At 49.2% G+C, this 25,396-nt stretch overlaps 1 protein-coding gene across 1 annotated transcript; it reads right to left on the bottom strand.

The window, feature by feature from the left end:
* Nucleotides 1–25,132, bottom strand: AURKB (aurora kinase B). Its single transcript, XM_082252799.1, has 8 exons — nucleotides 25,068–25,132; nucleotides 19,117–19,201; nucleotides 18,691–18,760; nucleotides 14,604–14,798; nucleotides 8,289–8,427; nucleotides 6,623–6,771; nucleotides 4,868–5,042; nucleotides 1–561 (listed from the first exon to the last, which is right to left on the bottom strand). Exons 1-8 carry the CDS (start codon nucleotides 25,101–25,103, stop codon nucleotides 385–387), a joined length of 1,026 nt encoding a protein of 341 aa, XP_082108925.1. The 5' UTR covers nucleotides 25,104–25,132; the 3' UTR covers nucleotides 1–384.
* Nucleotides 25,133–25,396: the final 264 nt, after the last annotated feature.

Raw genomic sequence — 25,396 nt, 5'->3', positions numbered from 1 at the left:
GAGAACATCCGATCCCAGTGTGTCAACAGCCAGATGCCACCAGGGCTTGCTGGAATCTGTGGTTCAGCACCAGTCACAAGCCATTAAAGCATGTTGGTGTTGGACTTCTTCCACCAGTCACTCATTCTCATTCGCTGAAAATAGAAACACTTGCAATCCTAATATATAAATATCCAGAGTATTATACAGCACACCATTTTCCCCTATACAATATGAATAGCTGGCCCGTGTTACACCAATACATATACACGTAATATCTGCATCACACCCCATAAACCTCTATTCAAACAGTATATAAATTTGGTGGAAGTCAGAAGCAGAGTTGTGTCATGGGACCAGGTTACAGGTGTGGGAACATATGACCGCACATATCACAGACGGGGGCTATTTGGCCACTCCGGAATCAAAGCTTGGAGGCATGATCCGACGAGAGTTGGCCCGCACCCACGGGTGCTCCATCACACCTTTGAGGGGCAGGCGATGTAATGGGTTGTATTTTAAGAGCTTGCCGATGAGGTCTTTGGATCCTTCGGATAGGAAGGAAGGAAACCGTAGGTCAACCTAGGAGGAGACAGAAGAGAATGAAATATACTCATAAAAGTCCACATATATAGGAGAAACTTCACCTGACAAAGGATTTGGATTTGTCCATCCTGTCATATATATAATAATAAAAAAAAAAAAAAAACGAGTGCATCAACCCAGCACCTTACACCCCCCCCCCCTATACTTACCCGAGTCCATTTTTGATCCAGTGCTGTGCCTGAGAACAGCAGCTCTCTGCCTTATTGGCTCAGAGAGAGGGGTGAGAGCCATTGGCTGCTGTTAATCGCAGCCAGTGCAGGAGGGAACCATGATGGGGACAGGGCAGAGACACACTTTGCATGTCAATGGACACACACAGCCGACTCAGGAGCGAGGACACATGAATAGGGCTGGGCGATATGGCTGTAAACTGTATCACGATATCAGTGTTTCATATCGGTCGATATCGATATATATTGATATTTTTTATTACCCATTTAAAATAAGGACCCTAGGGTGAGAATGCAGGGCGGCGGGCATGGTACAGGAGAATGCAGGGCGACTGGCATGGTGCAGGAGAATGCAGGGCGGCTGGCATGGTACAGGAGAATGCAGGGCGGCTGGCATGGTACAGGAGAATGCAGGGCGGCTGGCATGGTACAGGAGAATGCAGGGCGGCTGGCATGGTACAGGAGAATGCAGGGTGGCTGGCATGGTACAGGAGAATGCAGGGTGGCTGGCAACAGTATCCGGGGTTGTGGGCATACTACAGGAGATGCAATGCTGTGGGCATGGTACAGGTAGACCATGCCCGCAGCACTGCATCCCTTGTAGTATGCCCGCAGCCCTGCATAACGGCAGGTAGTGAAGCTGTTTCACTTACCTGTTCCAGAGGCGCCTTCGTTTTAAAAATGGCGCCGCCCGGCGCTGATACGTCATTGCGCACGCGCCTTCACCGCTCGTGTAATTTCGGCTATTCCCGGCCTCTCCCGAGCGGCACGTGCGCAATGACGTGTTGGCGCCATTTTTAAAGTTTAAACCAGTCGGAGCGGACTTTGATTTATCGTTCAAGTTTTCTTATTGCTATCGAGCACGGGACTATCGCGATACATATCGGTATCGTTTTATCGCCCAGCCCTACACATGAATGCCCCACAGCAAGACTCAGCGGGGCGAGGAGGAGCCAAGAACGCCAGCAGGGATCCCCACAAGAGGATTATGGCTGCTCTGTGCAAAACCATTACACAAAGCCAGAAGATATTCCAGGTTATTTAGAAAAAAAATCCTGGGTTTACAGCCACTAACAAACTATTTTACTGGAGGGGGGAGAAATGTCAGTTCTAGGCAGTGACAGGTACTCTTTATGGAGGGATCCGGGGGGAGGGGGGGAAATGTGACAGTTATAGGCAGTGACAGGTACTCTTTATGGAGGGATCCGGGGGGAGGGGGGGGGAATGTGACAGTAATAGGCAGTGACAGGTACTCTTTATGGAGGGATCCGGGGGGAGGGGGGGAAATGTGACAGTTATAGGCAGTGACAGGTACTCTTTATGGAGGGATCTGGGGTGTATAAGACCCCAAACCCCTCCTCTGCACTTCAAAGTACTCAAAAAAAAAAAAAAAAAAAAAAAAAACACCAAGATCTGGGTTTTGGAAACTTTTTTTTTTTTTAATGCAAAAACAACAACATTATTGAAGGTATAAAATATCTTAACAATTCCCATTGGTCACAAATGTATTAAGTTATACAAATCAACCAAGAATACAAAGAATATCATTTCCCTGTCTTCACCAACCATCCATATTTCTATTTCCTGTTCCAGGGACAATGCCTACCTTACACCTTCACCCACATTTTCCTACTATAAACAAAAGTGGGTGAATACTTTCACATTTTTAAAACTGGTGCCTTTAAGACTCCAATAAACTGGAAGTGATGTCATGACGTCATTCCCAGTTTAGGACAGAGACCTGATCAAAGCAGATTCTGGCTTTGTTAGAGTCTCCAAACAGCCAGTGGATATGCCGGCTGGTCACTCAAGTCTCCCGGTGGGACAGGAGATCCTGGGCAGTATGGCAGAAGGCTGTGGGAGGGGGTGGAGGTCCCCTCCCCCTGCTTCTATAACAGCCAGGTGGCTGCCTAGCCGCATCGGTTGTTATTAGAGCATAACATAATTGGCATCCATTTACTCGGCGTTAACATTTTATATTTTAGCAAAAGAAATTGGGTTATGCATTGTGTTCTTTTTGCATTAAATATAAGAAAATTTTAGAAAAAAAAAAAAAAGAAGATTGAAAGACCGCTGTGCAAATAACGCATGACCTAAAATTGCAAAACCCACCATTTTATGCTCTAGGGCCTTTGCATTAAAAACAGGTTTGGAGGTTCTAACTAATTTTCTAGCATAAAATATTTGATTTTTACATGTAAACAAGAAGTGTCAGCAAACAGCCTGGAGGTAAAGTGGTAAAATGCTTCAACAAAGCGGCTCCATCTTACAAAATGCTTTGGAAAATTTTGCTGTTCACACTTCAAACACAAAATGAGATAAAGTGTGACAACCGATCAAAGGAAGAGAGCGCACCGCCTCCTGGTGCCGTATTCTAATGTAAAGTTACAAACAAATTAGGTAAAATTGCACTCACAATTTGAAGCTCGTTTAAAGTAGAACTTTAGTGTTCTATATAGAGTGGAGAGGGATTAGACCCCCCCTGTCAGTTTTTATTGCAGTCTGTGCCCCCGGTAGGAGATTCACCCTCTCCATTTGTCCTGTTAATCATTGAAATTGAAACGATAAGACCACATTTTGGGCTGTCCCCAGAAAATTAATAGAGTGGAAATCTTTCAGTGGGGTTCACCAAGAGATTCCCTTAAAGAGGTTGTAAACCCATGAAACTTTTTTTGCAACCTATAAGAGAAACACATAATGAGCTAGTATGCATCGCATACTAGCTCATTATAAAATACTTACCTTAGAACGAGCCGCCGCCGTGCTGCTCACTCACCTGTATGACCGGGCGACATGTCCAGTCGCCCGTCTTCAAGGATCGCAGCATCCGGGCCATCCGATTGGCCGGAGCCGTGGTGATGTCACTCCCGCGCACACGGGAGCCGACGGTCACGGCAAGGGACTCCGAAGGAACGGCACCAGCGGCCGTTCCTTCAGAGCGCATGCGCTAGTGACGTCACTGGCTGCATGTAAGGTAAATATCTCCTAAACGGTACAAGTTTAGGAGATATTTACAGTACCTATAAGCCTTAATATAGGCTTACCTATAGGTAAAAGTTGCAGGAGGGTTTACTTCCTCTTTAATTTGAAGGGAATTCTCACTTCCTGTTTGGGACTCGCAAGCACGGAGGGTGTTTGCCGGCGGCTTCAACTGCATTGTGTCACTTAGGGCTCCTTCACACGGTCCGCCTCCGTAGGTGGATCCCTGCTACTCAGCGGGGATTGATCCGCGATCCCCACTGAGCCGGCGGATGACAGCTCCGTCTCCGCTTGCAGTGCGGAGAGGGAGGCGTCACAGCCCCCACTGCTCTCTATGGGGAATCGGATGAGAGCGGACCGCCTGTCACGGACAGGATCGGATGCGGATGGCAGTGGGTGTCAGCGGACATGTCACCGCTGACATCCGCTGCTCCATAGGGCTGAATGGGGTATCCGATCAGATCTGCAAAAAAAAAAAAAAAAAAAAAGACAGGCGGATCCGATCGGACCGCCCGTGTGAAAGCCCTTTCTCCCACAGCTGACAAGCCTCAAGGCGAAGCTGGTGCACGCTTCCTGTCACCCGGCAGATGAGAGGAGGGTAATGTGGTTGCTATGACTCGCATCATAGCAACCACAATACCCCCCCTTATCGGCTGACTATCTTCTCTCAAGCATGGAGCTGGCCTGGTGGGTGACTGGGAGCCGTGCGGCTCGTCAGCTGGGGAAGTTTGTGATACAATGCAGCTGGAGCTGCCAGCAAACACCCTCTGTGCTGTGAATCAGAGTAAGATTTCCCATCGGCAAGACTGACAGTTTGGTACAATGCCTTAAACAAGCTTCAAATTGTGCATTATAGAAATTACCTATTTTTTTTTTTAATAAAAAGATACTGCACCACGAGCCTGTGTGCCCTTTCTTCCTTTGATCTATTTCCAGTTTCCAGAGCAACAGGGTTACACTAGGATTCCGTTTCCTTTCTTCACTACCATTGTACAAGTTCTAGGACTATGGACTTCATGTGCAGGTCATTTCTAGTCTAAGCGCAACACTAGTTGATTGGTTTTGTGCAAATAATGCAAATAAAGTGACATGCTTAGATTTTACAAATCATCAATTCCCCTTCACCAGCTCACCTTGATTATTCTGCGGTGGGTCTCTGTGTGGGATGGGCTCTCGAAAGGCGGCGATCCAACCAGCAGCTCGTAGCAAAGAACCCCTGCGCACCACAAGTCCACCTTCTCGTCGTGGGTCCTCCCCTCAACCATCTCTGGGGGCAGATAGTCCAGTGTGCCACACATAGTGCGTCGCCTGTAACAGTATAGTGAGAACTTAGTAGTCACTGCTCAATTGTATGTACCCCCATTTTGGTCTCAGTAGTCACTGTTCTAAAGTAAGGGTAACATACAAGTGTCCGTAATCCCTACCCGGCAGTACACTTCCTATACCAGTGTCCGTAATCCCTACCCGGCAGTACACTTCCTATACCAGTGTCCGTAATCCCTACCAGGCAGTACGCTTCCTATACCAGTGTCCGTAATCCCTGCCCGGCAGCACGCTTCCTATACCAGTGTCCGTAATCCCTGCCCGGCAGTACGCTTCCTAAACCAGTGTCCGTAATCCCTACCCGGCAGTGCAGTACGCTTCCTATACCAGTGGCCGTAATCCCTACCCGGCAGTACGCTTCCTATACCAGTGGCCATAATCCCTACCGGCAGTACGCTTCCTATACCAGTGGCCGTAATCCCTACCCGGCAGTACGCTTCCTATACCAGTGGCCGCAATCCTTACCCGGCAGTGCAGTACGCTTCCTATACCAGTGTCTGTAATCCCCGCCCGGCAGTGCGCTTCCTATACCAGTGTCCGTAATCCCTACCCGGCAGTACACTTCCTATACCAGTGTCCGTAATCCCTGCCCGGCAGCACGCTTCCTATACCAGTGTCCGTAATCCCTGCCCGGCAGCACGCTTCCTAAACCAGTGTCCGTAATCCCTACCCGGCAGTGCAGTACGCTTCCTATACCAGTGGCCGTAATCCCTACCCGGCAGTGCAGTACGCTTCCTATACCAGTGGCCGTAATCCCTACCCGGCAGTAGGCTTCCTATACCAGTGGCCGTAATCCCTACCCGGCAGTGCAGTACGCTTCCTATACCAGTGGCCGTAATCCCTACCCAGCAGTGCAGTACGCTTCCTATACCAGTGGCCGTAATCCCTACCCGGCAGTACGCTTCCTATACCAGTGGCCGTAATCCCTACCCGGCAGTGCAGTACGCTTCCTATACCAGTGGCCGTAATCCCTACCCGGCAGTACGCTTCCTATACCAGTGGCCGTAATCCCTACCCGGCAGTACGCTTCCTATACCAGTGTCCGTAATCCCCCGCCCGGCAGTACGCTTCCTATACCAGTGGCCGTAATCCCTACCCGGCAGTACGCTTCCTATACCAGTGTCCGTAATCCCCCGCCCGGCAGTACGCTTTCTATACCAGTGTTTGTAATCCCTACATGGCAGTGCGGTATGCTTCCTATACCAGTGTCCGTAATCCCCGCCAGGCAGTACGCTTCCTATACCAGTGGCCGTAATCCCTACCCGGCAGTACGCTTCCTATACCAGTGGCCGTAATCCCTACCCGGCAGTACGCTTCCTATACCAGTGGCCGTAATCCCTACCCGGCAGTGCAGTACGCTTCCTATACCAGTAATCCCTACCCGGCAGTGCAGTACGCTTCCTATACCAGTAATCTCTACCCGGCAATACACTGCCTATAACAGTAATCCCTACCTGGCAGTACACTTCATATGCCAAGTCTCACTGCCCAGCAGTATTCATCCCATAGCAGTCTCAGTAATCCCTGCCCAGCAGTGTGCACCATATTCCAGACTCAGAACATACCTGAGTGAGGGTGCATGAACCGACCAGCCAAAGTCGGCAATCTTCAGCTCCCCCTTGTACCCCACCAGAAGATTCTCCGGTTTGATGTCCCTATGGATAACCTTCCTCTCATGGCAGTATAAGAGAGCATCTGCAAGTTCCTCTATACACTGAAAAAGAAACAAGAAATCATAGAATACACAGCAATGTACTTCCCTCTGCCTTTCACAGTGTGTGGCGCTAAGACCGAGACGGTCCCAGCTTACCTTTGGAATATACATTTGCACCCTCCCAAAAAAACACACCTCCCCTATTAATAAATGGTGTATTACATGCTGTTCATTCTCACTTCTGATTGATCCTGCTGCTCTCTATCTACACCTTCTGCCCATGTTCCCAATTCAGCTAGGGATTTTGCAGAGCAGCGTTGGCAACTCTGCACATGCTTAGTTTTTAGCGAGTTTCCATGTTAAGCAATTCCTCCCCATCACATCTGAGCAATCCATGCTAATAGAGTCACATGTGAGTGTATACACAGTGGTAAATGACAGCCCACTAACCAGCTAAACAAAATGGGGACAAGATTTGTAGATTGATAGAGGCTTCACCTCCCTCTTATTCTAAGGCACAGGCTGGAGGGGTGTGAGCCTGTAACTGGCAGAAATCCAACCACACTGTTATTGCCAAAAAATAAAGATTTGATTTCAAATATATATTTGTTGAATGACAATTTAAAATCCTAAATTTATTTTCACTCTGTATTGCAAAAGACCAGCAGCACACGACTAGAAGCGCCTCCTGCCACTATTTCCCTGCAGACAGGCTGGGAAAGAGCTGGGCCATGCGAGATTTTTTTTTTTTTTTTTTGAGCAGTGTACAACATATCAAATTTCAAAGGGGGAAAATTTTAATGTTTTGACATCTATATGGACTGGGTAATGTGTTAGGGAAGGAAAGGATGCCACATCATTTGATTGAAATGAAAAGTATCAACCTACAGTTGTAAACATTCTTGTGACAGTAATAGTCATTCACAGATATTCTTTATGGAGGATCTGGGGTCTATAAGGTCCCAAACCCCTCCTCTGCACTTATCATGCAAAAATGCCAAGTTTGGCTGTTTTGAATACTGTCTCTTTTTAAATATGGCGCCTTTAAGGCTCCAGTAACCGGAAGTGATGTCATAGCTTCCGAGTTACTACATCAGAAACCCAATCAAAGCAGTTTCTGGCTTTGTTTGGGTCTTTGGCCAGCCGACGTACGTCCCCTCCCACTGCTTGTAACAACAGCTGAGAGGCTGCTTAGCCGCATCAGTTATTACAAGAAGGCCGACCGTCCGCTCTAAACAAAAAAAAAAAAAAAAAAAAAAAAAAAAAAAAAAAAAAAAAAAAAAAAAAAAAAAAAACGTACCGGGGTGAGGTCTGTAGCTGCAGTCATCACTTTGGTACAACCACTGGAAACAAGATTGGCAAGTTTGTGGCCGATGCGCCACTTTTTTTTTTTGAATATTGGCCTCTGATAATTGGCCCCACCGATAATCGGTCGATCCCCAATCTGAAGACCAACCCAGGTCTTGTATTGCATGGACCCTACATTCATGTCAGTTGGCAATAGCCAGCTACAGCATTCTCAGGTGAGGTCAGCAATGGCTGCCTCTGCGTTTCTCTCATGGTAGGATCTTGCTTACCGTGGCGCTCCTCTGCTCATCGAAGCGTCCGCATTTCTGCAGCTCCTTGTACAGCTCTCCCCGCGCAGCGAACTCCAGCATCAGGTAGATACGTTTGCGGTCATGGAAATAGTTCAACAAGCGGAGAATGTTTGGATGCCTGTGGAAGGATTTACACGAGTGGAGGGTCAGATGAGTGTGCACCAGAAAGACGGTGATTTACAACATATTTACAGCATGTTTGCGTTCAAAAGCATTTAACCCCTTCTCTGCCAGAACAGCGTAAAAAGACAGTACCCAAATTTTGCGTTTTTGTTCCAGTGTTTAGCAGCGACTACCTGGCTGTTTAGGAGCAGGCTGGCAAGCCGGCGGCCGCGGTTTTAACAACTGATGACTTTCAGCTGTCAGTGGGATTCCCTGCTGACAGCTGAAAGTAAAGAAATCCCATACTAGACCCATATCCAAGCATGCAGTCCAAGGGGGATGAGCCAGCACCCCCAATCCTTCTGAACCATACCAGGCCCCCCGCCCCCAAAAGCACTTTGTCCCCCATGTTAATAGGGACAAGGGTCTCTTCCTCACCACCCTGGCTGGTGGTTGTGGGGGTCTGTTGCCCCGGGGTGGGGGGCCCCCTTTTGGAATGTGGAAGCCTCCATGTGAATGAGTACTCCTCAAAAAATACACAAGCAGCAAACAGCCCGCACCAGACTGAAACCCACACAAGAATGCCATATAATACCACACATGCAGAAACCGTACCGGAAAATGGATAAATTCCATAATTTGAAAAAAATTACAGTACAGTCCCCCATTTCTCCATCAGAACTTTTTGTTAATTAAAAAGACACCCCCCCCCCCCCCCCCCCATGTCCTGTTCAGGACCAATGGGCATGCTCATAGGCCCTCTATACTCATGGTTACTGGTCTTGTACAATGTACTACTACTGTAGTGCCCAATTATGATACTGCTCGCTGCAGTGCGCAGACTCATGAGTCCTAGACTCTCAGATACAGATTGTTCTGTGTAGTCCAATTGATGGGCCAGCAGACTCCTGGTCTGTCCCACCTCCTATGACCACACACACATCACTGACAGACCAACTGTCTTCTGATCAGTCATTGCCATCAATGCTATGCACGCACACATAAAACAGATGGCAGAGGAGGGCTCAGCAATGTGGATGTGTGGGGAGGTGCAGTAAACACTCAAAGTCCAGTTGCAGAAAAGAGAACTTGTATTAAAGCCTGGCAGGGAGGCATCAGACCGGGAACACTCACAGAATGCAACAGCAATATTTAGCTGAGCGGGTCTTGGATGTGCCGACAGCAAATGTCCTGAGGAGTGAAATGTGGCCTGGCTGGTCTGTGCCCAAACGGGGAGGTCTCCTAGTAGGGTATGTCCCTATCCTTTCCATACTCATCTGGGACCTCTCCCTGCCGCTAATCACTGTCTCTATCAGACAGACGACCTGTCTATACGCTACCCGCATGAGAAATGCACAGCAAGCTTAGGAGCCAGGGCCTTAAATAGGCTCTGCCTGACCAAAGATGTCTGTCAGTCACATGGGGCAGCAGCAGCCGCCAATTGAAAGCCCTTCCCCAGTGACCCAGAAAACCATAGAACCACGTGCCTCTTCACTTCCTCCCCAACTGCAATGCCACTGCGATCGAGCCCCACCTACAGGGTAGAAAACAGATTGCATCTGCCTACAGGTAGGTGGAGTCAGAAACTTCCGATTGCTGCACACATGCCCTCAGTACTACCCACTCAAGATTCTAAATCCCAGGATATGATGGGATTTATAGTCTCAGCAGGAAGCAAACACCACCAGAAGTGACATCGCCCCCTCAGATTCCTCATGCCAAAGCCTGGGGATTAAGCAAGATGCAGTGTAAAAATGGGAACGTCAGATTTTTATTTTTTTAAATTTTTTCCCAAAATTTTCTTCTGGGTCACAGGAGTGCACTTAGGCTATTTCTGGTTCACAGGCTATTTCTGGTTCACAGGAGAGCACATCGGCTGACATCACTGAGGTGTTTCGGGGGTCGGGATCCACCCATATGTGGACACTTGGCCCTTGATGGTACCCAAGGCCAATTTCTGTTCAACCCCCCGTTGAAGGAAGTTCAAGATCCGAGCCACCAAGAAGGAGCGGGAGATGTGCTCCAAAGACTCCAATAGTCACAATGGGGACAATCCCCCCCCCCCCCCCCCCCACCTGGTAGCCAGGCACAAGCAACCCTCAGCAGAGGGGAGAGAACCCCACCAGACAAAACCCAGGCAGAAACAGGCACTCAAACACTTGGCGATCAGGAAGTAAAAAGGATCCTGGAGTGAGCACCAGGGAGGGAGGGGCTATCACCCACAGGGCTCCACTGTCATGGCCGCTGCTATCTTCAATGGCAAACCACAACAAAATGGCCACTTGACTACACAAACATGGCCCGTGTATAGAAAAAACAAGCTACAACAAAATGGCGGCACCACACAGCACAATGCGGCTTACAGGGACCAAGGCCTCAAGGACAGACCAAAGCAGAACAGGAGGCCCTCGCAGGAGCCCCCACCAGGTACAACCCACCACCCATTGCAGTTGATTGTCCGGCCACCGGCGACGCATCTCCCCGGCCCCAACACCAGCATAGCGCCCTGCCCCCACCCCAGGAGGTGGATCAGACCATGTAATCAGCCCCAACATATGTGGAGGGAGTAGGGACAGACGACAAGGGGGGGGGGGATGCCTGATGGGAAGGAGGGAAACTGGGGGGGTCCACCCTAGTCCACATCCACCCCAAAACCCTCCGGGGGGGGGGGAGGAGGGACAGCTACTAACCATACCAGGAAGAGGGAAGGCACCGCTCCCCATCGAAATGGGGGGGGGAGGGGGGGTACGCCTGTCGGCCAGGAGGAACACTGCGACTCGGGCTGAGACCCTGGTCATATGCGACCTCGCGAGGAGTTTACCTCAAAGACCAGCCCCCCTTGAGTGGGGCTATTTTGCAGGCCGACCTAGCGGAGCTGAGGTCTGCGCGCACTCGCTGGCCAGACTGGGGTGACCGATGAATCTAGATTATCTCAGCCCGTCGCCCAGACCGGCAGTTGATTGTAGATCAATCGGAAAAAAAAAAATAAAAAAAAAAATTGTATCTAAAGAAAAAATTGCCAGGACCAAAGATCCCATCAAGGAACTAGGTCCTTACTACTGACTAGGCAGGAAAGATCCCATCAAGGAACTTGGTCCTTACTACTGACTAGGCAGGAAAGATCCCATCAAGGAACTAGGTCCTTACTACTGACTAGGCAGGAAAGATCCCATCAAGGAACTTGGTCCTTACTACTGACTAGGCAGGAAAGATCCCATCAAGGAACTAGGTCCTTACTACTGACTAGGCAGGAAAGATCCCATCAAGGAACTTGGTCCTTACTACTGACTAGGCAGGAAAGATCCCATCAAGGAACTTGGTCCTTACTACTGACTAGGCAGGAAAGATCCCATCAAGGAACTTGGTCCTTACTACTGACTAGGCAGGAAGAAAAAAAACTGAGTGCTAAAGCAGATAGGGAGTATAACCCCTGGGACTGACCATGGGCATAGCCAGACTTTTTACCTGCCTGGTGTACTACTGTAGGGGCAGTATATTCCAACAGTTATGCAGAGCTGAAGCTGTGTGTCAAACACAGAGAAAGACCCTCTTTTTGTTATAAATTTTTGCTAAAAAGTTAATTTTTCTTCTTCACTGGGAAAGGGCCGCTGTGATTGGCCCTTTACCTTGATCTGTGATCAGCTGTGTCCTAAGGACACAGGGACCACAGAGCGTGCCTAGTGCATGTTCCAGGGGCACATCAATAGAAGCCCTCCTAGAAATGGCTATAGCGCCGTCAGGAAGTGGTTAAAACCCACTTTGCTGTCCCCTCTTGACGCTTTAATAATGGAGTAACAGACCCAGAATAAGCATTGCATGCCATAAGGCTCAGAATTCCTTCTCTCTAAACTTTTTTCAGGAACACACAAAACCTTGACATCCAGGGGACTAATATCCTTAAAAGGAGAGGCCATTAAATGGTGTAGCTTAGATAATTAACAGGATTACATGGGGCCATCACCTCCATCAATTACCCAGAAGTCACTTGTTTATCTAAAAGATATTTATTGTATGAAGTCCTGCTTGTCACATTGGGGGGAGATTTACTAAAACTAGAGCGTGAAAAGTCTGGCACAACCCTGCATGGAATCCAATCAACTTCCAGGTTTTATTGCCAAAGTTAACCACTTGCCGACCGCCGCACGACTATCTACGTGGGCGGTCAGCCCCTCACAGGCAAAGTGACGTAGGTCTACGTCGCTCGCCTGTGAGGGTTTAGGGAGCGAGCGCGCGCCACCGGAGGCGCGCTCCCGCGTGGTCACGGACCCCCCCGCGCGCGTGACCGGCGGACCCGATCGCCGCCGGCCACTCTGCGATCGGCGGGGGAGAGGGAGAAAGTCAGGCAGCTTGTGTAAACAAGCTGCCTGTCATTCTCCTCTCTGTATGAGAGCTGATCACATGGATCTACTATGTAGATCCATTGATCACTCTGCATACAGTTGAAGCCCCAGCCAATCACAGTTAGAAGCACGCCCCTAGGGACACACACAGCCCCTCCCTCTCAAATAAAGTTAACCCCTTCACTACCAGTGTATTTTTACAGTAACAGTGCATATATATAGCACTGATTACTGTAGAAATGTCACTGGTAACCCCAAAAGTGTCAAAAATGTCAGTCAAGGGTCCGATCTGTCCGCCGCATTGTCGCAGTACCGCAAAAAAAAAAATCGCAGATCGCCGCCATTACGCGTTAAAAAAAAAAACAACAAAAATGACAAAAATCTTTCCCTTTGTTAGTAAACGCAATAACTTTTGCGCAAACCAATCAAAATACGCTTTTTGCGATTTTTTTTACCAAACATAGGTAGCATAAAACAAATTGGGCGAAAATATTAAAAAATTTTGATTTTTACATTTATTTTTGGGGGAATTTCATATAAAAAAAAGGGAAAAATATTGCTATTTTTGCAAAATTTACGCTCTTTTTTTGTTTATAGCGCGTGATCAAAAAATCGCACAGGTGATCAAATACCGCCAAAAGAAAGCTCTGTTTGTGGGAAAAAAAGGACGCCAAATTCGTTTAGGTACAGCGTCGCACGACCGCGCAATTGTCCGTTAAAGTCACGCAGTGCCGAATCGCAAAATACCCCCTGGTCAGGAAGGGGGTAAAATCTTCCGGGGCTTAAGTGGTTAAAGGCTCCGTTCACATGTTAGCGTATGGATTACGGGCGGTCGATCCGGAGATTATTGCAAATCGCGGGACGCCTGTGCGTTGCCCGTTGATTTGCAATAGACCCCCAAACGCTGAGCGATGTTGCCGCGATTTCCGCCTGCCGAATCGCAGTAACAAAAATAAATCGCGGGACGCATTACGACCAAAAAAGTACAAGAGCTTCTTTGGATCGTATTGCGTCCTGCAATTTTTTTTGCGCGATGTTACCGCGATTCGGCAGGCGGAAAACGCGGCAACATCGCTCAGCGTTTGGGGGGTCTATTGCAAATCAACGGGCAACGCACAGGCGTCCCGCGATTTGCAATAATCTCCGGATCGCGGGCAGAACCGCGGCGGTTCGGCCCGTGATCCATACGCTAACATGTGAACAGAGCCTAATTGAACAAGCTGAAGTTAGAAGCAGATTGGCGAGCCTGGGGCATCGGGGGAGTGATCCTACTACTACTTCTCTTCCTACTTTTTCCTCTCTTGCTTTTCCACTTTGTTCCCATCTCTTTGACCTTATGGATATGTACCGTTAGCCTAACTGAATTTTCTCACATCTGAAACCTACATGCGATTACATAAGTAGCACTGGAGCTGGGTTACGGCAGTGGGCTGAATGGGGGGGAGGTTTTGTTCCTTTTTAGCCCCTATTACTCACTGTACTATAATGCTTGTATTCCCAATGCTTGCTCTTGTTTGGTATTGTTCTGTTACCTGTTGAACTGCCTATAGATTCCTCTCTCCCCAGGCTGCGGTGCATAGAGACTGCCTACGCTGCGGGTCTATTTCCTACATTATTATTTCGTAATTGCAGTAGGACAATCGTGACCGTTATGCCCATGTTAACAGTATTTCTTTCTGTAACTTTGATATCTTTTTCCCCCCCCCCTTCATGAAAAATTTCAATAAAAAAAATCATTGAAAACGAGAAGCTGATTGGCTACCAAGCACAGCTACACCAGATTATGAGCGCTCCAGTTTTAATAAATCTCCCCCATTGGGTCTATCAGGAAAATAAAAGCATGCCAGTGTACCTGAGATGAGACTGGATCTCAATTTCCCTCCTCAGCTGATGTTCCACCCCTTCCTTCTCCAGCTGGGACTTGAAAAGAACCTTCAGGGCCAGGATGTACTTGGTCTCCTTGTGACGGGCCAGGTAGACGTTCCCGAACTTGCCTTTTCCAAGAGGACGGCCAATTTGAAAGTCACTCAGACTGAACTTTTTGTGGCTAAATTGGTAAATAATGGAAGAAAATATTATATATTATATTTTTTATGCCATGGTTAATATATAAAAAAAAAAAAAAAAAAAAAAAAAAAAAAAAGGGGGGGGGGGGGGGAGAGAGAGAGAAGGTTTCACCTATGAAAACCATTTGTATTGTCTAACAGACACTCATTAAGATGTCATCAGTGCTATAACCTCGGGGCAAAAGGTTTTCCAACATCCAGTGCCACACAAGTCAATCATTAGATAGATTGACTTCTGTCAGGCTGGAACATCCATAGAGGGACCAAAATTGGACCTAAATGTTTTTATTTTTCTTTGTCTGCCTCTAAGGCCCTATGTGTGCATGGACACGGGGGTTAAAAAGCAGAGAAAAAAAAAAAAAAAAAAAAGGCCAAATGCCCCTAAGAGCAGCATCAAAAACATCCAGTATGCATTATATAGCCTAAGCCTTTAGTGTAGGTAGAGGCCAGATTAAAATCGTTCGAGCTCAGCTGAACTCACGATTTCAAACCTGCATTTTCAGTCCGACTGCACAGAGGTAATTGAAAATGCACGCAAAGTCGCCGGAAGTAGTACAGATACTACTTTTGTGAAATAGGTTTCAGCGTCGCACCGATTCGGATGGTGCCATTGCCATAAAATCATTCGAGCCAAGTCTTTTTTTTTTTAATTATTTGTTGCTTAGCCCATTTAAAATTTGGATGAGCAAAAAAGGTTTACTAAAGCAGCATAAGGCTCCGTTTCCACTACCGCGGCTACGAAGTCGTGCTACTTCTAGCGCGACTTCGTAGCTAAAGTTGTTTGCGGCTTTCAGTGAGACTTGTCCCTCATTATAGAGGGAAGTCGCACTGAAGTCAGCCCAAGAGTAGTGCACAAACTACTTTTGAAGTCACCGCAACTCAAGTCGCGGCAGTGAAAACGGGCCAGATTGAAACTAATGGCTTTTGACTTGCTGTGCGACTTGACATGTGTCAATTCGCACTAATGGAAACCGAGCCCAAGGGGCAAATGGTACGGATTTAAGTAAAGTCCCTTGTGCAGATTTTGTTTTATTGTAGCAAACAGGCTTCAAAAATACCCTGTCTGCAGGGCGACAATGCTGCTGCATGGTTTAACTGCAGAGCAAACAGAGTTGTCACCCTATTAAAGTAGTTCAGTTATTGTGCAAATATTAAAAATGAAGAACGGTAGCTGCTGACCTTTAATAAACACTCACCAGCCCAGGGATCCAGCAATGTCCTAACCCTGGCTCATTTCTTCATGGGTCTTCAGCCCCCAGTGCTGCCACGCGGGCAGCAGGCTGCGACCCCTTGCGGCCTGGGTGCACATTGTGCATGCATGAGTTGCTATGCAGTTTGGGAATGGTTCCACAGCCTTTTAGGACCTGTGAAGTGTCCCAGAAGAATGCGGGGGGGGTGAAGTGGGGTGCATGAGAGTCAGCCCCATAGGACAGTCAGGAGAATTTAAACTCCTCCTAAAAGCTTTAACCAGACACTGAAAGAAGCCACAAGCCTGGGTTAAGTAACAGCAGCTACAAACTTTTAATATTAGGACACTTACCTGTCCTGGAATCCGGCGATGTTGGCACCGCAGCCGATGTTTCCGCCGGGTGCTGCCACCGCCATTGGCGGTAAGGGAGGCCTTGCGGCTTCACAGACGGTTCCCTACTGCCCATAGCGCTCTTACTGGCCCGGCAGCAGGGGAAGGAGGGGGCTGAATACTGGAGACGTACCTCCCCAGCAGCAGGGTCCAATGGAAAGGGGAATATGGTACCTGTCAAAACAGGTACCTGCTTACCCCGAAAGGTGCCAAATGTGGGGGGGGGGGGGGGAGAAATCAGATAAGCGGAGGTTCCACTTTCGGGCACCTTCGTACTTCATGATTGCATGTTTCTCTGCGTGTCAGAAAAGGGTGCGATTTTGTGTTCCCCACACAGCAATGTGAACTAGGGATGTAACGATATCAAAATCTCACGGTACGATACAATTTCGATATTGACCTCACGGTACGATATTTATTGCGATATTGTGGAAAAGCTCATGGTATTGTTAAATAGCTCATGATAGTGTTTGTGATGATAATAGCGAAAAAATACCGACATTTATTCTGCTTTTGCCAGTCAACAGGCAATTTATTGTTGTATTTATGGATCCATGACAACATAAAACACTGATCACATAGTGCTTTTAACCACTTAAGCCCCGGAAGATTTTACCCCCATCCCGACCAGGGGGTATTTTGCGATTCGGCACTGCGTGACTTTAAGGGACAATTGCGCGGTCGTGCGACGCTGTACCTAAACGAATTTGGCGTCCTTTTTTTCCCACAAACAGAGCTTTCTTTTGGTGGTATTTGATCACCTGTGCGATTTTTTGATCACGCGCTATAAACAAAAAAAAGAGCGTCAATTTTGCAAAAATAGCAATATTTTTCACATTTTTTTTATATGAAATTCCCCCCAAAAAAATGTAAAAATCAAAATTTAACATTTTCGGCCAATTTGTTTTATGCTACCTATGTTTGGGTTAAAAAAAAAAAAAAAACGTATTTTGATTGGTTTGCGCAAAAGTTATCGCGTTTACTAACAAAGGGAAAGATTTGTCATTTTTGTTGTTTTTTTTTTTTTAACGCGCAATGGCGGCGATCTGCAATTTTTTTTGCGGTACTGCGACATTGCGGCGGACAGATCGGACCCTTGACTGACATTTGACACTTTTGGGGTTACCAGTGACATTTCTACAGTAATCAGTGATTATATATATATATATATATATATATATATATATATACACACACACTGTTACTGTAAAAATACACTGGTAGTGAAGGGGTTAACTTTATTTGGGAGGGAGGGGCTGTGTGTGTCCCTAGGGGCGTGCTTTCTACTGTGATTGGCTGTGGCTTGAGCTGTAAGGATACTGATCAACGGATCTACATAGTAGATCCATGTGATCAGTGTCTTTACAGCGAGGAGAATGACAGCTGGCTTGTTTACACAAGCTGCCTGACATTCTCCCTCTCCCCCGCCAATCGCCCCGAGTGGCCGGCGGACATCGGGTCCGCTGGTCACACGCGCGGGGGGGGGGCCGTGACCACGCGGGAGCGCGCCTCCGGCGGCGCGCGCTCCCTAGACCCTCACAAGCAAGCAACGTAGCCCTACGTTAGTTTGCCTGTGAGGGGCTGACCGCCGACGTAGATAGTTGTGCGGCGGTCGGCAAGTGGTTAAAGTGCAAGTTGTAGTCAGGAACATCAATATTCTGTATAGTAATATTTGGTTGCATAACTGATTCTTCTGTGCAATGTTCAAGTTAAGAAGCAGCTAGAACAATTGTAAACAAACAATAGGCAATTCCCTTTAAGTGCAAACAAAGATCAAGTTAAGTCAGGTTTAAATGTGCAAGGCAAATAAAGGCAGCCTTTTAAAACTGGTATTTAGGAACATAACTTAAACTTAAATAAAATAGTCAGTCAAAAAGCCTTTAAAAAAAACACTGACCTATCATTTAGCGTATGTTCACGTTTTTCATCAGAAAGATCAAAATATCTACATTGCAAGAAAAAAAAAAAAAAAAAAAATCCTTAAACTCTGGTCTATGTAGTTAACAATGATTTGTTCCGCGGGACTGTGTTTATTCCTCTTGCTTTTTGACGGACACCTGTGCTTTTAATATTGTAACCCAACCACGACGATATTGAGACACGACCACGACGATACGATATCGCGATATCATCAATATCGTTACATCCCTAATGTGAACCTAGCTTAAAGGGTAAGAAGGGGGGGGTTGATTCCAGGTGACCTCTTTTCTGATCTGGGTGAGCCCGGTCAGATATACGTCCAGCATTACTGGGATGTTTAAAGATCTGAAATGTCACAAAGTTGGACAACTCACCTCTCTGTGGGTTTGTCAGCCTGACTCTCAGACGGCTGATTCTCCATCACCGGCACCCGGCCAGCCATCACTGCGGAGGAGAGAAGAGATGACAGTGACATCACTGCCATAGATCTGCACAACAAACTACCCGTGTGCTTTACAGAAAATATATCGGAAAAACAAGCAAGGTATTTAAAATCAACCATTTTTTTTTGGTATAAATCCCTTCCCCGGTTATTTGCTGCTCTATGACAAAATGATTTTCGGAAATATTTCAAAGGAATTAAATGCCCAGAAAAGCAATGCTGGAGTTCAGCTTTAGAAGTAAACCCCCCCCCCCTCCCCAATAGCAGCATGGGGGCTGCCATTTTGGATCAGGACATCAGAATTGATTATTGGTCAGGATAACCACAGGGCCAATTATGTTCATTGGATGCAGCTTACCTCCTCCGCTGGAGCTGGTGGCTGATTGGTACGGCTCTTTCCTCAGCACCCTCTGCGCCGCTGACGCACTGGATGGAGTCGTAAACTGCGGAATGACACAACTTATTAGGATGTGACAAGACAAAACATGGCCAATGCGGTCAGATCTACACTCAAGTGACAGGACGGCCCTCTATACATCGGATACTCAGGGATCTGACAGTAAAAGTAAAAAAAATTATAATAAGTTGCTGTAGGTCATTAGTCTCTAAAATGCGGCACTTTGCCTGCCCACATCCGGTCCTTGGGGATTCCTCCCAAAAATATAAAGCACTATGCCTCCTACTGATCCCCAATGGAGGGGAAGAGGGCACACTATGCCTCCTACTGATCCCCAATGGAGGGGAAGAGGGCACACTATGCCTCCTACTGATCCCCAATGGAGGGGAAGAGGGCACACTATGCCTCCTACTGATCCCCAATGGAGGGAAAGAGGGCACACTATGCCTCCTACTGATCCCCAATGGAGGGGAAGAGGGCACACTATGCCTCCTACTGATCCCCAATGGAGGGGAAGAGGGCACACTATGCCTCCTACTGATCCCCAATGGAGGGAAAGAGGGCACACTATGCCTCCTACTGATCCCCAATGGAGGGGAAGAGGGCACACTATGCCTCCTACTGATCCCCAATGGAGAGAGAGGGGACCACAATGCCTCTTACTGATCCCCAATGCAGGGGAAGAGGGCACACTATGCCTCCTACTGATCCCCAATGGAGAGAGAGGGGAGCGCTATGCCTCCTACTGATCCCCAATGGAGAGAGAGGGGACCACTATGCCTCCTACTGATCCCCAATGGAGGGGGGGGAAGAGGGCCCACTATACCTCCTACTGACCCCCAATGGAGGGGAAGAGGGCACACTATACCTCCTACTGACTCCCAATGGAGGGGGAAGAGGGCACACTATGCCTCCTACTGATCCCCAATGGAGAGAGAGGGGACCACTATGCCTCTTACTGATCCCCAATGCAGGGGAAGAGGGCACACTATGCCTCCTTCTGATCCCCAATGGAGGGGGAAGAGGGCACACTATGCCTCCTACTGATCCCCAATGGAGGGGGAAGAGGGCACACTATGCCTCCTACTGACCCCCAATGGAGGGGGAAGAGGGCACACTATGCCTCCTACTGATCCCCAATGGAGGTGAAGAGGGCACACTATGCCTCCTACTGACCCCCAATGGAGGGGGAAGAGGGCACACTATGCCTCCTTCTGACCCCCAATGGAGGGGGAAGAGGGCACACTATGCCTCCTACTGACCCCCAATGGAGGGGGAAGAGGGCACACTATGCCTCCTACTGATCCCCAATGGAGGGGGAAGAGGGCCCACTATGCCTCCTACTGACCCCCAATGGAGGGGAAGAGGGCACACTATGCCTCCTTCTGACCCCCAATGGAGGGGGAAGAGGGCACACTATGCCTCCTACTGATCCCCAATGGAGGGGGAAGAGGGCACACTATGCCTCCTACTGACCCCCAATGGAGGGGGAAGAGGGCACACTATGCCTCCTACTGATCCCCAATGGAGGGGGAAGAGGGCCCACTATGCCTCCTACTGATCCCCAATGGAGGGGGAAGAGGGCCCACTATGCCTCCTACTGACCCCCAATGGAGGGGAAGAGGGCACACTATGCCTCCTACTGACCCCCAATGGAGGGGGAAGAGGGCCCACTATGCCTCCTACTCATCCCCAATGGAGGGGAAGAGGGCACACTATGCCTCCTACTGATCCCCAATGGAGGGGAAGAGGGCACACTATGCCTCCTACTGACCCCCAATGGAGGGAGGGGGACCCACTATACAGGGTTAAAACACACATATACTATACAATAAAATGCAGTATTGCGATGATGAGGAGGTCTTGTGAACTGATAACTTCCTATGCTCTCTTCCTCTGGACAGTTATTCAGCATTGTTCCCAGCTATCTCTATTGACTACCACCCCCCCCCCCCCCATGTTACAGAGAGGGGGAGGTGTTATATAGTCCTAACATACTTCCTACCTAGTATGTTCCTAGCAGGACCAGCAGGTGAGTATAAATAAGAAAAATAAATTGTAAAAAAAAAAAACAATTGTAGCCCCCCCACCTCTACAGACCGGTGAGCTGCAATAGTTTTCATTTCTGCACTTGAAGGGCTAGTTCAACTTTACAGAGCTAACACTGCACACAATCCCCACCCTCCCAATTCTCAAATAATTCTGATTCTAAATGGTAAACTGTGCGATTGTACGGCGAGAAGGTAAATCAGAATGACATGGTAAGACAGAAGAAATTGGAGGAGACAGACGGGGAGCCGGAGACAAATAGAAAAAGATATAAAAGACTGGCACAGCGGAGAGGACAACTTGAACCATCAGAAATCAGTGCCTGCCATTGGACGGGAAGATCTATAAGCAGAGAAATCGGGACTCACAGTTGTGATAGACGGTAGAAGAATACAGCCCGACAATGCCGACATCCGTCCCGCATGTTAAGTCCGTCCTGCAGCTCTCCTGACTGAGTGGTGAGTGTGGCACAGCGAACCAATCAGGTGTGCAGGCACACGTGATTGGTTCCCTGTGCCGCTGCTCACCGCTTAGTCAGGAGAGCTGCAGGACGGACTTAACATGCGGGACAGTTGGGCTGCATTCTTCTACCTTCCTTCACTGTGAGTCCCCAATATTGGCTGATCCGGCGATGTGACTATCGCCCACTCCTGCAGCACGATATTTGATGTTACCTCGAATACCGTTCAGCCCTACTACTGAGCCCCCCCCCTCAATATGGGGAGGGGGGCGCACTATGCCCCCTACTGACCCCCCAATGGGGGAGGGGGGCCCACTGTGCCCCCTACTGACCCCCCAATGGGGGAGGGGGGCCCACTATGCCCCCTACTGACCCCCCAATGGGGGAGGGGGGCCCACTATGCCCCCTACTGACCCCCCAATGGGGGAGGGGGGCCCACTATGCCCCCTACTGACCCCCAAATGGGGGAGGGGGGCCCACTATGTCCCCTACTGACCCCCAATGGGGGCCCACTATGCCCCCTACTGATCCCCAACAATAGCACAGATCCACCATTCCCTGGCTGGTACAGCCAAGGGACACTTCTAACCATCGGGAGCCATCTCTTGGTGTGTGGCTCTCTCTCTTGTATCCTGCTCAGGTGCGCCGGCTCCTCCCCAAAGCAAATGTGAAGCAACACACTGTGCATAATAGTATAGGGCTGCTTTCCCAGTGATGTGCTGCAGCTTACCCACACTGCTTTCCTGCACTTATGGCACTTTTCCACTGCAACTACCGGCTCGGCTCTACTCGGCCCTGCTTGGCTTGGTTTTCCACTGCTGGTACCGCATGGTACGGTTCGGTATGGTTTGCTTTTCCACTAAAGTAGTACTAAAGTTAAAGCGGAGTTCCAGCCATTCACTCACCTGTCCAACGGTCCAGCGATGCGGCCGCCCGAAGCCTCGATCCTCTCCCTCGGCGCCGGCATCACTGCTGTGGGAACCAGGCTGTGACAGTTTGCGGCTTCACAGCCGGGTACCCACTGCGCATGCGCGAGTCGCGCTGCGCATCTTGATTGACAGGCAATCTTCTGGGACCTCGGACGTGTCCCAGAAGATTGCAGGGAGGGAGGGGGAGAGGAGAACTTCCGTTCAGGGCGCCGTGGCGCTCTGAGCGGAAGTGGGAGCGGGTACCTGTCAAAACTAGGTACCCGCTCCCCCCCCCCAAAAAAATGACATGCCAAATGTGGCATGTCAAGGGGTCAGGACTCCCTAAAGTGGAAGTTCCACTTTAAGTGGGTGGGATAACAACGATTCTCTGACCAATCAGTGGCTAGTAGTGACTGCATGCAAAGGATTGTGGGGTATGGTACCTCTTGGAACCACAATCGAGGTGGTACTATTTTAGAGAGCCGTACCGTTCGGTTCCATGTAGTGGAAAAGCGCCGCCGTACCGTTCCTACTAGGGCTGCAACTAACGATTAATTTGTCTGTCGACTAATCTATCGATTATTTTTACGATTAGTCGACTAATCTTAACGATTATTTAAATTTTTTCTTTTTTTTGCTTAATTGTTTTTTTGATTAGCTAATTAATCCTGTAATTAATACAGACCCCCCTCAGTAAGCCCCTCTCCCAGTACAGACCCCACAGTAAGCCCTCCCACCTAGTACAGACCACTTAGTAAGCCCCCCCCTCCCAGTGCAGACCCCTCAGTAAGCCCTCCCACATAGTACAGCTGGCAGACCCCATGAACCCCAATAACAGATCCTATACACCCCCAGCTGGCAGACCCCATGAACCCCAATGACAGACCCCATGTACCCCAATGACAGACCCCATGTACCACCAGCTAGCAGACCCCATGAACCCTAATCAATGACAGATCCCATGTACCACCAGCTAGCAGACCCCATGTACCCCAATGACAGACCCCATGTACCACCAGCTAGCAGACCCCATGAACCCTAATGACAGACCCCATGTACCACCAGCTAGCAGACCCCATGTACCCCAATGACAGACCCCCATGTACCCCAATGACAGACCCCCATGTACCCCAATGACAGACCCCCATGTACCCCAATGACAGACCCCCATGTACCCCAATGACAGACCCCCATGTACCCCAATGACAGACCCCCATGTACCACCAGCTAGCAGACCCCATGAACCCCAATGACAGACCCCATGTACCCCAATGACAGATCCTATACACCCCCAGCAGGCAGACTCCATGAATCCCCAACAACAGATCCCACACCCCCCAGCTGGCAGACCCCCATGTACCCCCCACTGACAGGTCCAATAGACTCTAATGACAGGTCCCATGTCCCCCCAGTTTTAGATCCCATGTCTCCCATGCACCCCAATTCCAATCCCAGCATATGACTCTGGACACTTAGTAAATGCCTCTCCCAGGTCTATGACCACCGCGGTCTTCTCTCCCTGCGGTCTTCTCTCCCCCCTGTCCCCAGCCCCTCGTACGGCGGCATCTCCTCCTCCCTGGGCCCGGTGTTCTGCTGCGGCGCACTGATTTCTCCCGGCCGGAAGCGGCGCTGCGGCCGGCCAGGGGGCGTGCGACGTCACACGTTGACGCCTTTCACGCACGTCGACGGTTTTTTGTAGTCGACTACGTCGACGCGTCGTGGCAGCCCTAGTTCCTACACCGTACCATGCGGTACCAGCAGTGGAAGAGCACAAAAGCGAGCCGAACCGTTTGGTTCCAAGCAGTGGAAAAGCGCCATTAGACTTCTATTGCATTCTACCATTTTACTAACTCCCAACTTTAGTGTCAACGAGCCCTAGGAGTGCGGCTGCTGAATGCAACTAAGGGCTCATTCACAAATGCAGCAGGGGGGGGATGGGGGGCACCCATGCGGCCCCCATCACTTCCAATGACACCCCGATTGAGGCCCAATTTTGTCGCCCAATGATCCAAGGTAAAATCACACAAACAAAATCGCAGGACGCCAGTCGCCCAAGATAAGTTCTCTCATACGTCTTTTAAGCGACGGGCGTCTTGAGATTCTGTTTTTACAATTTTACTGTGATTCAATGGGTGACAACTGCAGCAAAAATCACACCGTGATCCGGGTGCGATGGGAAGTGGCTGGGATCACACAGCATTCTGCGATTTAGGGTCACATCCGGGACCTGGAGATGTGAGCTGAGCCAGAAATTGGAGAGTACAGCTCTGCATGGCAGCCAATCAGCTTCCAGCTTTTATTGTGTAATTGAGCAAGCAGATTGGTCATTGGTCAGCAGAGTAGATGGCCGTACAGGAGCAGGGGGGACAGAGATGCGGTGGGTGGGGTGTGATTGGATGTCTCCGGTATGGAGGGCCCGGGCTTTGAGGACAGATGCGGCCGGTGTGATTGGATGTCTCCGGTACGGAGGGCCCGGGGGTGCCGCCCGCACTCACCTTATAGAAGGGGTTGACGTTTTCCTTGTAGGACATCCTGCTGATAAGAAGAGAACACCGGTCACATCACCCGCTAATAACTTCCGACTACAACCGCCGCCTTTGCCTCTCTTCTCCTTACCAGATCTCCGCCGCCTCCCGCAATTCAAATCCAAACCGCCACCGCCTCTCGCCGGTCACCTGACCCGCCTGCGCTTCCCTGATTGGCCGCTGCGCGACGGCCTCGTCCTCCTATTGGTCAACGCCAGTTTAAACCCCGTGCCCTGCAGCCTGACGCTATTGGCTCAGCCAAATGAAACTTCTGATTGGCCGGCCTGGACGCCCTTCTC

Source organism: Pelophylax lessonae (genome assembly GCF_965119305.1).
Source record: "Pelophylax lessonae genome assembly, chromosome: 4".
NCBI lineage: Eukaryota > Metazoa > Chordata > Amphibia > Anura > Ranidae > Pelophylax > Pelophylax lessonae.
This window is presented reverse-complemented; position numbering and strand designations above follow the sequence as displayed.

Coding starts and splice junctions, on each gene's coding strand:
- AURKB (XM_082252799.1), bottom strand. CDS start 25,103: ATGTCCTACAAGGAAAACGTCAACCCCTTCTATAAG. Junction 14,799..18,690: donor GCTGACAAACCCACAGAGAG/GTGAGTTGTCCA, acceptor TTACCAATTTAG/CCACAAAAAGTTCAGTCTGA. Junction 8,428..14,603: donor GAGATCCAGTCTCATCTCAG/GTACACTGGCAT, acceptor ATCCTTCCACAG/GCATCCAAACATTCTCCGCT.